Source organism: Squalius cephalus (genome assembly GCF_949319135.1).
Source record: "Squalius cephalus genome assembly, chromosome: 7".
Classification (NCBI taxonomy): domain Eukaryota; kingdom Metazoa; phylum Chordata; class Actinopteri; order Cypriniformes; family Leuciscidae; genus Squalius; species Squalius cephalus.
The window spans coordinates 1,286,967-1,299,284 of NC_137128.1; the positions used below are offsets into that span (position 1 = coordinate 1,286,967).

Consider the following 12,318-nt stretch of genomic DNA (forward strand, 5'->3'; position numbering starts at 1 on the left):
CTTCTGTATTTGAAATAGGCCTACAATTTGTTTGTGGTACAGCCGGATCAGACTGCAAACGCAGCTTATGTGAAAGCACTTTAGCGCGTGCTGCTCCTGCACCGCACACGCACCGCACACGCACTGCACACGAAGTATGTGTGAAATGGGCGTAACCTGACTCCTGTTCGCGCATCTTCATCTTCATCTGTCCCGGTCTATCCTTCAATACAGAAAGACTGTTGTACCCGAGTTAAGTCATTCAACTGCCAGCTGACACTCTATGATGTTTCCCCGTGTGGTTTCCTTTATTCTCTTTAATAAATTACTGTGGACAATCATCCGTTGCAAAACAAATTTTCATGTAAAATGATGAAAAATCCAATCTGACATGAACTCTCGTTGAGCTGAATTTAACTATTTAGAAGTCATTTAGAAATTAATTCTGCTCTTTAATTAATAAAATACTTTTTCTTTACTGTGAAGCACAAACTTGTGTACATGCAATGTAATGTAACCACAATTAATGTAAGAAAGTTACAAACGTTTCAGTTATTACTTTTTTTTTATTTCAAACTATGTGCATTGATAAATTTGTGTTGAACATATAGCCTAAGTATCCTGTGAACTGTATAGTGTCTTACAATTTGTCTTGCAATATGTGAAAAAAAAGAAAGTTAAATAATCCTTTTGAAAAACAGTTTGTAAGCAAAAAAGAAAGATAAACACATTCTTAAATCTCAAAATCACTCCTTAAGTCAGTATAATTAAAGCCTTGAACATAAATCATTCAGATCCCAAACAAATGTACAAAAAGGCACATTAAATCCCTGTGCTTCTATACTGTAAAGTTCAAGTGTAACGAGTATCATACTCTGAAAGTGTTCCACAGTTATGCATAACTATTACTTTAAGCCTTGAGTTAATCATTAACATTTTGCCTTGGGATGCTGTGTTTGCTTGTATCGATCCTTTAAAACACATTTCTGCAGCTGTCATCTGAAATGAGGAAAAAAGCTGTGGTGTTCCTCTCTTCTTGTCCTTCACTCATCTGTGCCACCATACATGTCAGCTAGTTTAGTGAAGCGTGGACCCCAGTCTTTGAGGTAATCGTAATCCTGGTCTCCATCACTGCTAGAGGAGATGATGGAGCTGAGTGATCCTGCAGTAGAGCCGTCACCCTCGTAGTCGAACACTAACAGGGAGTCATACGGTGGAGCAGTTGGGTCTTTATCAGCAGCCCTTAGACCCTGCAAAGACAATGTACACAGTACCAGTTAACTTTAACAACACAGTCAAATGTGATCTTGACAAATTAAACCAAAACACCATGGAGGAGCCAGGGAGGAGATGATGCAGATTACAGCTCAGTATACTGCCAGGATGAAGGCCCATGGCAGAACCGGTGGTGGGAGGAGCCAGGGTGGGGTCAGGAGAGTTGAAGACCCTAGTGGAGCTGAGGAAACAGAGACCGGGCGACACTCTAGGTCCTGGAGCCCAAGGCGGACCCGTGGTGACGAGCGGCCGAGGTGGAGCCAGGGTGCCAGAGAACTGAGGTAGATCCAGTGGGACTGAGGTGGAGCCATAAGAACACCTGTCTGAAGGAGAGATGAGCCAAGGTGGAGCCGTTTGGGTGACGGGCTAAGGTGGAGTGACGGACTCGGCGCTCCGAGGCAGACCCGAGGGATCCATTTACCAAGTCAGAGCTGGAGGTTGATCCATGCACCAGAGTGGAGTAAACAGAGGAGGAGCCGAGGAGCTGAAGGGAAGCAGAGGAGGGAGGGCCGGAGGACTGGCTTGCTTTGGTTTAGGAAGTAGGAGAGGGAGGCTGGGTGGAAGAGGAGAGATGCAGTAGACTTAGAGCTGGGTGGAACCAGCAGGGACGGGACACTACTGGGAATAACCTCTTCCAAATCCTCATAATAGTTCACAGAGGCCAGGAACTTACCCTCAGCGGTGGGAGAGTTTAGGCCAGGCTTCCCTCCATGCCCTCGTACTCCACAAGCACATTCCCCTTGAGGTAATGTATATACTAATATCAATGTACTAGTACTATACTTGTAATTTTACTATTTCAATACAACTTGGGATTCAATTTGGCCACTTTTTAGTGTATAAAAGTATACATTTAAGCATACTTAAAGTCAGTGGTGGATGAAGTACATAAATCAAGTACTAGTAAAAGTACAGATACTCTATTCAAATATTACTCCAGTAAAAGTATTAAGTACTCCTTTTCAATTTTACTCAAGTTAATCTACAAAAGTACTTGATTTTTCATGTAAAAAGTACTGATGGTGTCATGGTTGATTTTGTTATCACTTTCATGTTTCATGACTTGGTCTTAGGCAGTTGAAGCGGCGCTGCACAGGCCGTCGGTTTATGACATCAAATTACCATGAGAGCGTTTCAAAAGCATACAGAGCTGTCTGTTCTCTAATCGCTCTCGCTGAGCTTTGATGTCAAAATCACTTTGATAAAGCAAAGATACCTACATACGTGACCCTGGACCACTAAACCAGTCTCATGGGTAAATTTTTTTAAATAGAGATTTATACATCATCTGAAAGCTGAATAAATAAACTTTCCATTGATGTATGGTTTGGCCGAGATATAACTATTGGAAAATCTGGAATCCGAGGGTGCAAAAAACCGAAACATTGAGAAAATCACCTTTAAAGTTGTCCATTTATGTTGGCGATTGTGCTGCATTCACTCACAAAAACAAATGTTTTATACATTTACGGTAGGACATTTACCAAATATCTCCATGGAGCATGATCTTTCCTTAATATCCTAATGATTTTTGGCATAAAAGAAAAATCAATAATTTTGACCCATTCAATGTATTGTTGGCTAAAGCCACAGATATACCCGTGCGACTTGTGACTGATTTTGTGATCCAGGGTCACATATAACAACAACATACAAAAGACTCGTGTGTGTGTGTGTGTGTGTGTGTGTGTGTGTGTGTGTGTGTGTGTGTGTGTGTGTGTGTGTGTATATATATATATATATATATATACACACTCTGACATTATTATGGTCTGACATTATTATGAATTGTCAAATAGCCAGCACTTACCAGTCAGGAAGATTAGTGTATGCAGATACATATGTAGTGATCTACAAGAACATTCATTTTATTTTCTTACCAAACTTTTGGTTGTTCATACACTATCAATACACCTCAAAACTCATACACTTTCAAAACATTAAATATATCAAAATCAATTTAGGTTACTGATGGGCTACTTCATGTGTGCAAACAAATTGGGCATAGTATTTAAAAAGCATAGTATTTAAAAATAAGGAAAAACAAAATGCATGTTAACAAAGAATATAAAAACAGGCTTCACAAAGGCCTAAATGCATACAATTTTAAGAACACCACACTATGCTAACATACTACAGTAGTTTAATATAATTTGATCTGCAACGGCAGCGGGGAAGACGCATGAGCATTATTACAGTTTTTCTCGATTGCTTAAACATATTTCTTGAAATTATGGCTCATTTTCTCAAAACTCTAAATACAAATTCATAACTTCTCACCCAATTCCCTAAACTTCCAATTTTAGGTAAAAATGAAGCTCTCCACTCAAAACCATTTAATCTTGCTAGAAAACCAAACTTTGCCCTCAGAGATTAAGGTAGGGACACACCAAACCAAGGCCAAAGAACCAGCGCTGATGGAAGCCGACTGTGTTGTCGCCTGCGTCGGGGCAAAAAGCTGTGCCTAAACACACCGAAAGGACTACAGCTGACTGTCAACTAGCATGCACTGTTGTAAGGTGAGAAAAGACCCAGTTGCGAATGACAGTCAAATAGTCTTTTAATAGAACGTAAATGAGGCAGCCACCAGCAAGGCGAGAATAAACAGAAATCTTCTTGAGAATAATCACAACAGAAACAGCCAAAACAAAAGGCCAGTAATCATCAATGGAGAAATCTTCTTGAGTACGAGCCTTTGACCGTGGTCAGCGTAGATGCTCGGGCACAGCTGGCGGCTAGCCTCTGGTCACACAGGAGAGTACACAGAAGACGCACAGCGGGGAACTGCAGCGGTACAGTCGAGCGCAGCACTAGACACAGAGAGCTGGTTAGAGCATAAGCAGTATAATACTTGCAGCTTGAAGAATCCCCAACAGGACAGGGATGAACGAGTGTGCAACGATATACTTCTTTCATCAGTAGTCAACGAACAATCTGACAAAGAGGCAGGAGGAAGAGAGAGGAGAAGTAGCAAACGTAATCAGAGAGAAAAGGGGACAGGTGCAATGTCCTTAGAGTAGAGCAGGAGAAGATATGAAACAGCTGGGAAGAGGAGAGTGAGTGATTGAGAGTGTGCGAAAAACAGGTGAGTGTGAAAAAGCAAGTGACCAGGAGAGGGCGGAAAAGGATAGGAAGAACCAGGATCATGACATGCACGTTCTGCGTCTGCGTGTAAAAGAGATATCTGTCTATTTCTGCAGAGATATTGGTCTATATTCATCATTCAAAAAGGGAAACCGACACTGCAGGCTGCAGATACACAAACCGTAAACAAAGCAGGTAATAAGCTCTGTTGCTAGGTTGTCCCCCTCAAAAAACTTCTCACATGATGAACACAATAGATGTATACATTTGCAATTTTTTTATTCCTTAATGTACTGTACAGTATAATATACAAAACAACAACAAAAAAATATTCTGCCCCAGCATCCTGTCTTTGGCCTGCAACAGGCCTGAGAATCTCGTCAGCATCACAGGCTATATTGGCCCTAGCCAGGGAGCGGGGTAAAATCCTCTTGTATGCGCTGGATCCTCCTCCTCCTCCTCAGCTTACTAGGCAGAGCAGATTAAGTTTCCCCTGATCTGATGAATGAAAGGGAGGAGGACAAAAGGTCTGCAACATTATGGGCCCTGAAATGTTAGTGGGGACCTTGGACACATAACCCGATCGAGGGTGAAGAAAGGCTTTCACTTTGCCGGTGAAAATTCTAGGCACGAAGGAGAGACTGACAGGGCCTGCAAGTCAGCAATTCTTTTGAGAGACGAGATAACAAGAAGGAATATAGTCTTTAGGGTGAAGAACTTTTCTGGAACCTCTTTGATAAGGGAGCACACCGTAAGGCCTTCCAACATGATGGCCAAATACAGGCCGGCAATCTCGTGCACAGTGCAGGTCTTAGTCTCAGAGTACCACCAAGAAAATGACCACCCAGAGGGTCTCTCACCAATGATGCACCACACAAAGAAGTGTGGTAAGCAGCTATAGCCGCCATGTACACATTTAAGCTGGAGGGAGATAACCCTGCAGAGAAACATACTGCAGAAATTCTAACGCTGAACCAACAGGGCAGTTGGCCGGGTCCAGCTGACATTCTCTGCACCATGAAAGAAAAACCTCCACTTCAAAGCAAACAATTTCCTTGTGGAGGGAGCTCTGGATTGTGTATGGTCTCCACAACCTCAATTGAAAGACCAGATTCTATGAGCTGAACCCACTGTAACGCCCCCTTCCTGTCAATAGGAATTTTAAAGGGTGACGCCCAAGTTCTTTAGTATGATGGGTTTAGTTTAATTTCTGCTGCTATCTATTTTACTTCAAACCAAAGGGAAAATTAAATGTAATTCACCACAATACAAAGAATTAACTCCAAATGAAATTTAATTAATTAAAAGAAATGATCTATCAATACTGGGTAAACAAAAAACAAAAATATCTTTGATACTGTTATCCTTTTCAATAAAGCTTTTGTCAAGATACAAAGTGTGTGTTCTTTTCTCTTTCAAATGAAATTCACATGTGAATCAACAATCAATAAAATCAAAGAGACAAAGAAAAGTTTAAGAAAATAGAATACCCTCCTAAGCCGGCAAATAATACTTTAAATACCCCTTAGTTTCTGTTGCAGGCCTGTTCCGCTGCTTGGGTTCGTAGAGACCAAAACACACACAGCCGCTTCACTCAATTGAGCCACAAATAAAATAAAACAAAATAGGTACCTTTGCTGAAGATTTGGATCTATTAAATCACGATTGGTCACAGTCCATCGGGCTCCTAACCGGAATCTATCTCACCATCGCGAGACGCACTCAACAGCCGTCAGGTCTGCACGGGACTCCAGTCACCAACGTCTCCGAAATAACATCCGTTGTCGTTCTCCTTCACAACGAAAGCGACCATAGACAGTTCACTCCGAATGTACTGGCTCGCCGCCAGTGGTTCGTCTGTGCAAGTCTGTGACGCACTTTAAATAAACTCGAACTTCGCGGTCACGCTTAGCCAGCAGTAACTCAGTTCAAAGTCCACTCTAATATCCTTGAGATGAACTATAATGCATACATTTTTATACACAATTCACACTTTCCAGAGAGTTGTTTCGCCGACATCCCACATCTGTCATCATTTCTATCTCGTGCATTCTCTGCCTCTCTTTCCGCTTCTCGTCCCGCCCCTCCTCATATCTGATTATTATTCACAAAGTACCCAATCACATTATAAAGAAAGAAAATTAACAGGCCCTTAGGTTATCTCTAAACACATTTTTCCACAGTACATTTAAACCAAACTTTATACATTTTTGTATACAACTTTGTAGAAAACTATTTAGATCTAAAACCTCTAACAGATTCCCACCTGGGCTACACCACTAAGGGGCCAAGCCTCTCTCTAGAGGAGAGCCATTGAGGAGGGACACCAGGTCTGAGAACCAAACTTGGGCCGGCTAGAATGCGGCTACTAACAGAAGACAGACCCCATCCCGCCGGACCCTCTCCAGAACTGCCGATAGCAGAGCGGTCGGGGGAAATGCGCACAGACGTATGTGTACGTCTAAAGGAAGGAATGGATGGAGTAACGGTTTGCTGGAATGCCTGATCTGGCCAAGACTGATTTGAGGTGTTTTAGGACCAGTGTCTGGACTGTAGTGTTTCTGTCCAGTAATTGGAGATCAAAGAAAGACGAATGGATTTAAGGATCAAATTTAGAATTTCAGGTAAATAGCAAACATCTGAGGAATCGAGTGCTCTGGCTGTGTTTTCTGTGTGAACCTCAGTAACTGATGACAGAGCAGCTAGTTAAGCGGTTGGAGCTGGAAAAGGTGACATTAATGCCCAATTCAGATTTATTGACTATATATACTTTTTTTTGATGACCATCTGACATCTTCTTTTAAAAGTTACTCTTATCTGATATCTGCATTTACACTATACGTTTGGTGAAACAACGTAGACATACTGAGCCTGAAAAGGAAGTAACAACGTCACAATCTGCAATGGAATTATGCATTTTTTGTGCAATGCGAACTGCATTTTCCTTGTACTTTCTCTACGCCCCAAATGCTCAAAAGACATAACACTTCAACATGACACCACTGGGTTGAGCCTTCGTCAAGAGCCATTGAAAAAGTCATGTGATTGTGGTTGGTGTCCATCTGAGTTGACGTCATTTGCCACCGTTGGTTTTTCAATGACATTAAAACAGTCATTGACGGGAATATTCGATCTTTCTTCTTTTTTCTGCACTTGTAAATGTAAATGCAGCCTTAGTGAGAGGGGCTCCCATGAGAAAGCTTGCTTCAATTAAACGTTGCGCGAACAAGATATAGGCCGATTAGGCATAATGGCTGTGATGGACTAGCCATCCATCTGAAGTGTTTCCCTACCAATGGTCTGAGATGCTAGGACACATTTAAAGATATATAATTTTTAAGAAAGCTGCTTTTGAAACAATGTTTATAGTGCAAAGTGCTATACAAATTAGTGTTGCACGATGTATCGATACTTCAAAAGTATCGCGATACTCGGAAATTAAAAACGTTACGATACCTAAATTGATCAGTATCGATACTTAAAAAAAACAAAAACAAAAAAACGCCTCCCTATGGACGTCTGTGTTTTTTTCCTGACGCACGCAGCAAAGAACCTGCCGCTGTCAGTGTCATGTGACAAAACACTACAGAGATGGTTGCATGTGCGAGCACAATCGTTTATATACTGTCTATGAGCACAAGTGGTCCACGACTCGTAGAAAAAGATGACGCGAGGAGGAGTGACATATGGAAGTAAGCCTTGCTCTGTTGCACAGTGCACCGATACTTCAAAAGAAAACCGGAAATTAAATACGTCACGATTCCTTAATTTATTAGTAGGCTATCGCTTCTAATAATGGCCGCGTTCCAGATTTGTAAAGGCCTGACACACACTGGCTGCGTGTCGTGTCCGTTTTGATTTCGGCTCTCATGTTAACTGCCTGCGTGACACACATGTGTCTGGGCGCAGCTCGAGACGCGCGGAAAATGCGTACATGCTAGAAATAGAACCGACGCCTATTTTTCACGCGACACGCACGCGTCTTGGAAGCGTTTCCAGGCAAAATAGAATAGGAAAAGATGTTTTGACACGATTTTGACACAAATACATATTAATCAATGACATTTTGATGTTTAAAAGTTTTGACAATTATACAATATAAAATGTAATTTAAAAAATATGATCGATTTTCAAATATTGCACCTCTCAATACAGAACGAATTATTCTGTAGCCTATTTTGCCGTCAACACTGCCGACGTTGTCTTTTTGTTTAACATGAAGTATAGGCCTTCCACAACTCTCTTACCACGTCAAATATATCACCAATAAGGCTTATCATACCAATATTAAACATTGTTTAATATAATTGCTGTTCATATTTTTTATTCAGTTCAGGATCAAGTTAAAGCTCTTATGTTTCTTATGATAAATGAGATAATGCTGCTAAATTTATTTTATTTTTTACCTTGAATGTCATTGCTCTAATTTATTTTTTATATTTTTATATTTCATATTTTGTTAAAATGTTTAATATATCTGCTGTTCATATGTTCATTTATTAGTGTGTTATATGATTAGAATGTTGTCCAGGTTTTAAAATAAAGCACAGCAATGATATTTGAGAGTGTTTCTCCCTTTTCAGGAAAAGTATCGAAAAAGTATCGAAATTGCAATACTTTACTTGGTATCGGTATCGAAACAATAATTTTGGTATCGTGACAACACTAATACAAATAAAATTAACTTAAATTGACCTAAAAATGCATCAGCCCATATATGCCAAACTATTTGTCAGGAGTATCTTAAGATGGTGGGTCCCCAGTTTTGTGCAAATCAGACAAATTGCCTAGGATGATTTAGAAAAAAGTTGTAAAAAAAAAAAACTCAAATTGTGTACAAACATCTTGTGTACAAATAGATACAGAAATTAACAAGTGATTTGGGGGTACTAAAGGATTCAGAGGAAATGATTTTTAATCTAGCTCTCATGTTTCCAGACTTATTAGCAAAAACAATTTCAGCTTCTAACTAAAAGGGGCACACAATCTCATGTAGTATGTATACTCTACATTTCATAATGATCAGTCATTCAAGGTGCAATTTATTATCTGGTAAAAATGTATTGTATTTTCCCTAAAGTAGATACATATAAAATGTTGTCCTTTGATCAAACACTTGCAGAGTTATGACAGGTTTTTAGTTGTGGCAGAACTCATGACTGTAATATCCACACCTGACTCAGTCATACAAATATTATCTCAAACACTCACACTCTTCTGTGAAATACACCCTCCACCATTAAGTCCTTGTTTTACACATAAGCTGGCACAGGGTTGTTTCCTGCACCAGTGAAAGTGGGTGCCAATGAGCGTTACACCCAAACCCCCTCACTGCCCACCACAGCCCCCATCCCCCTTGAGGATAAACGATCTTACCTAGGGCACCTGAAGTCAGAAACGGTCCTGAGTTTATCACAGTATGACAGTACTAGCAACGACACACCTGCTGTACCACACAATCTGTAGTTTTCAACTGTGTTTACAACTGTGGTAACACTTTACAATACGGGTGCACTAATGTGCATTAATTCATGCTTAACTAATGCACAGATAATCATGTGTTAGTGTATGACTCATGAAGAACTAAACCATTAATTGATGATTGCTGCATCAGCAACTAATAAAGATTCTAAATGATTAATAGATTAAGTAATATATGAATTGTTATTAATTAAATGTGTCATAGGGCCCTATCTTGCACCCAGCGCAATTGACTTTGTACACCGACGCATGTATCATTCCTATTTTGCACCCGCGCAAAGCGCGCTTTTCCCTCCACAGAAGCACGTCGCTAAACTAGGGAATGAACTTGCGCTCCCTGGGTGGTTCAGCGCAAAAAAGGAGGCGTGTTCCGGCGCAAACAATCCCTGGTGCTATTTTACTGTTCCATAAAACAATTGCGCCACTGGCCAGAAAAAACCTAGTCTAAAGTCAGTGGCGCGTTGCGCATTGTTCATTATGCTATTTTAAGGGCGCATGCTTGACCATAATGTATAGCGTGCACAACGCGCATAGGCTACACTTTGATTTTCTAATCTACACAGAAGCAGCGGTTTTCATTTTTGCAAATCATATTATTACAAACGATAGATAGATAGATAGATAGATAGATAGATAGATAGACAATTTATTATAAAAGCATACATCTAGCTTACACATTTACCCACTTTATTATATACCTGTTTAACCGAAGCTAATCTGGGTGTGTTTCTCCATCCCCAATGTCACTTCTCTGTGTGTTACGGCCCTGACGAGAACGTCGGTCTCCTCGGCTGTGAACCGCTCCTGGCAAATCCGCCGTTATAATAGCGATCCGCCATGGAACAAGCGCGCCTGCTCTTAAAGGGAATGTGAGATGACGCTCTGATTGGTTTATTTCACATTACGCCCAAACCACACCTATGAATAATGAAGCGACTTCAGACCAACACATTTTAGATTTGCGTCGGGCGCAAGAGTCATTTATCCCGCCGGGAAAATAGCAACAGCGCCGAGACCCGCCCACAAAGTTACTTGCGCTTTGCGCTTTGACACTTGCATTTCAGATCGTTAAAATAGGGCCCATAATGTATAACATTTTATTAACTAAATAAATGCGTAAATGTATTTTGCAGCCAGGGCAGTCTAGCAACTCTCCGTTGACTTTCGAGCTGTAAAATCCTAAATTGGGTCAGGCCAATCACATCGTGTATAGAGTAGGCGGGGCGGGCTTAACAAAGAAGAGCTGCTGCTGGAGAACAGTCTTTCGAATCGGCTTTGGCCGCGACTCTGGAGGACTTGGAGTTACGTTTTTCTTTGAGAAAAGAGCAAAGAACGGCACTTAAGTCATTCTTAAAAAAGGAAGATGTGTTCGTAGTTTTGCCGGCCAGATTCAAAAGTTGAATCTACCAACTAACGTTAGCTCCGCTGTGGGAAAATGCTCTGGTTGGTTGAAGCGCTGTCCTATTGCGTGCAGAGGGAATTTGAAAGACAGCCGTTTATCCGCCCCTCGGATTGAGCCGTGTCTATGGAGATTTGCCAGACCTAATATCTTGATGTAGGTCTGGCTTGCCAGGCTAGTAAATTACCACAATGGGTTGAAATCATGTACTTCAACTTCCAGTTGTCCGCTTTAATTAATCATTAGCTAATGCAAATGTATCATTATGTTATGACTTGTTGAGGCACATAACTATTAACTAATTGTTAAGTAATATGCCATTTTGGTTTTGATATCCACACTAAGCCATGGATTTCAATTTCCAACCATCTACAACCAAGATTTCACTGAGTCCGATGAACTGCCGCTTCCAGTACCTTTGTTGTTCATGGCACAGGACTATGTCAGGTTAAGCTTGAGGTCGAGGTACACTGAGAACATGCGGTCGAGCTCTGCTATTTCATAACACTGTGTCTAGACTGGACAAAGACAATAGAGTGTCCATTATAGTCAGTGATACTACACTGGATGCGGCGCGACACTACACGACAAAACCCCGACAGTAAACCGATGCCACACTCTATCTCTGACGTACTCAGAGCTCTTGTGCTAGTTCTGTTACGAAGGACAAATGGACTTGCAATGGTCGGTCAGTCATGTCCAGTGTAGAGCTGGTCTCGTCCAGTGTAAACACAGTGTGACAGCGGTCAGGAGTTCAGATTCTGGTGTGCTGATATTTGTGTGCAGCCCAACTCACCCATCCTTCACACACATTCACCGACATTACATTCACTGCATGTGCAAACATGCACGTGCCTCATAGTCCTAACATAATAATACATTTGCAAATCATTAGTTAATGATTAATTAAAGCAGACAACTGGAAGTTGAAGTTCATTGCTTTGACCAATTGTGGTAATTAACGCATTAATTTACACTTTTACTTAATAAAATGTGTTATTAAGAAATTAATACATTATGACACATTTAATTAATAACAATTCATATATTACCTAATATATTAACCATATTGAATCTTTATTAGTTGCTGATGCAGTAAT

The 12,318-nt window shown here is 40.8% G+C and overlaps 1 protein-coding gene across 4 annotated transcripts in view; it reads right to left on the reverse strand.

Annotated features, from left to right (window-relative positions):
• Positions 1-264: 264 nt before the first annotated feature.
• LOC307161746 (cadherin-2) overlaps positions 265-12,318 on the reverse strand; it is a 124,451-nt gene continuing 112,397 nt past the window's right edge. For all 4 annotated transcript variants that reach the window (XM_079876679.1, XM_079876680.1, XM_079876681.1 and 1 more), the window contains one exon: positions 265-1,229. In XM_079876679.1, the coding sequence (XP_079732805.1) occupies positions 1,023-1,229 (207 nt within the window). In that variant the 3' untranslated portion in view covers positions 265-1,022. The remainder of the gene's footprint in view (positions 1,230-12,318) is intronic.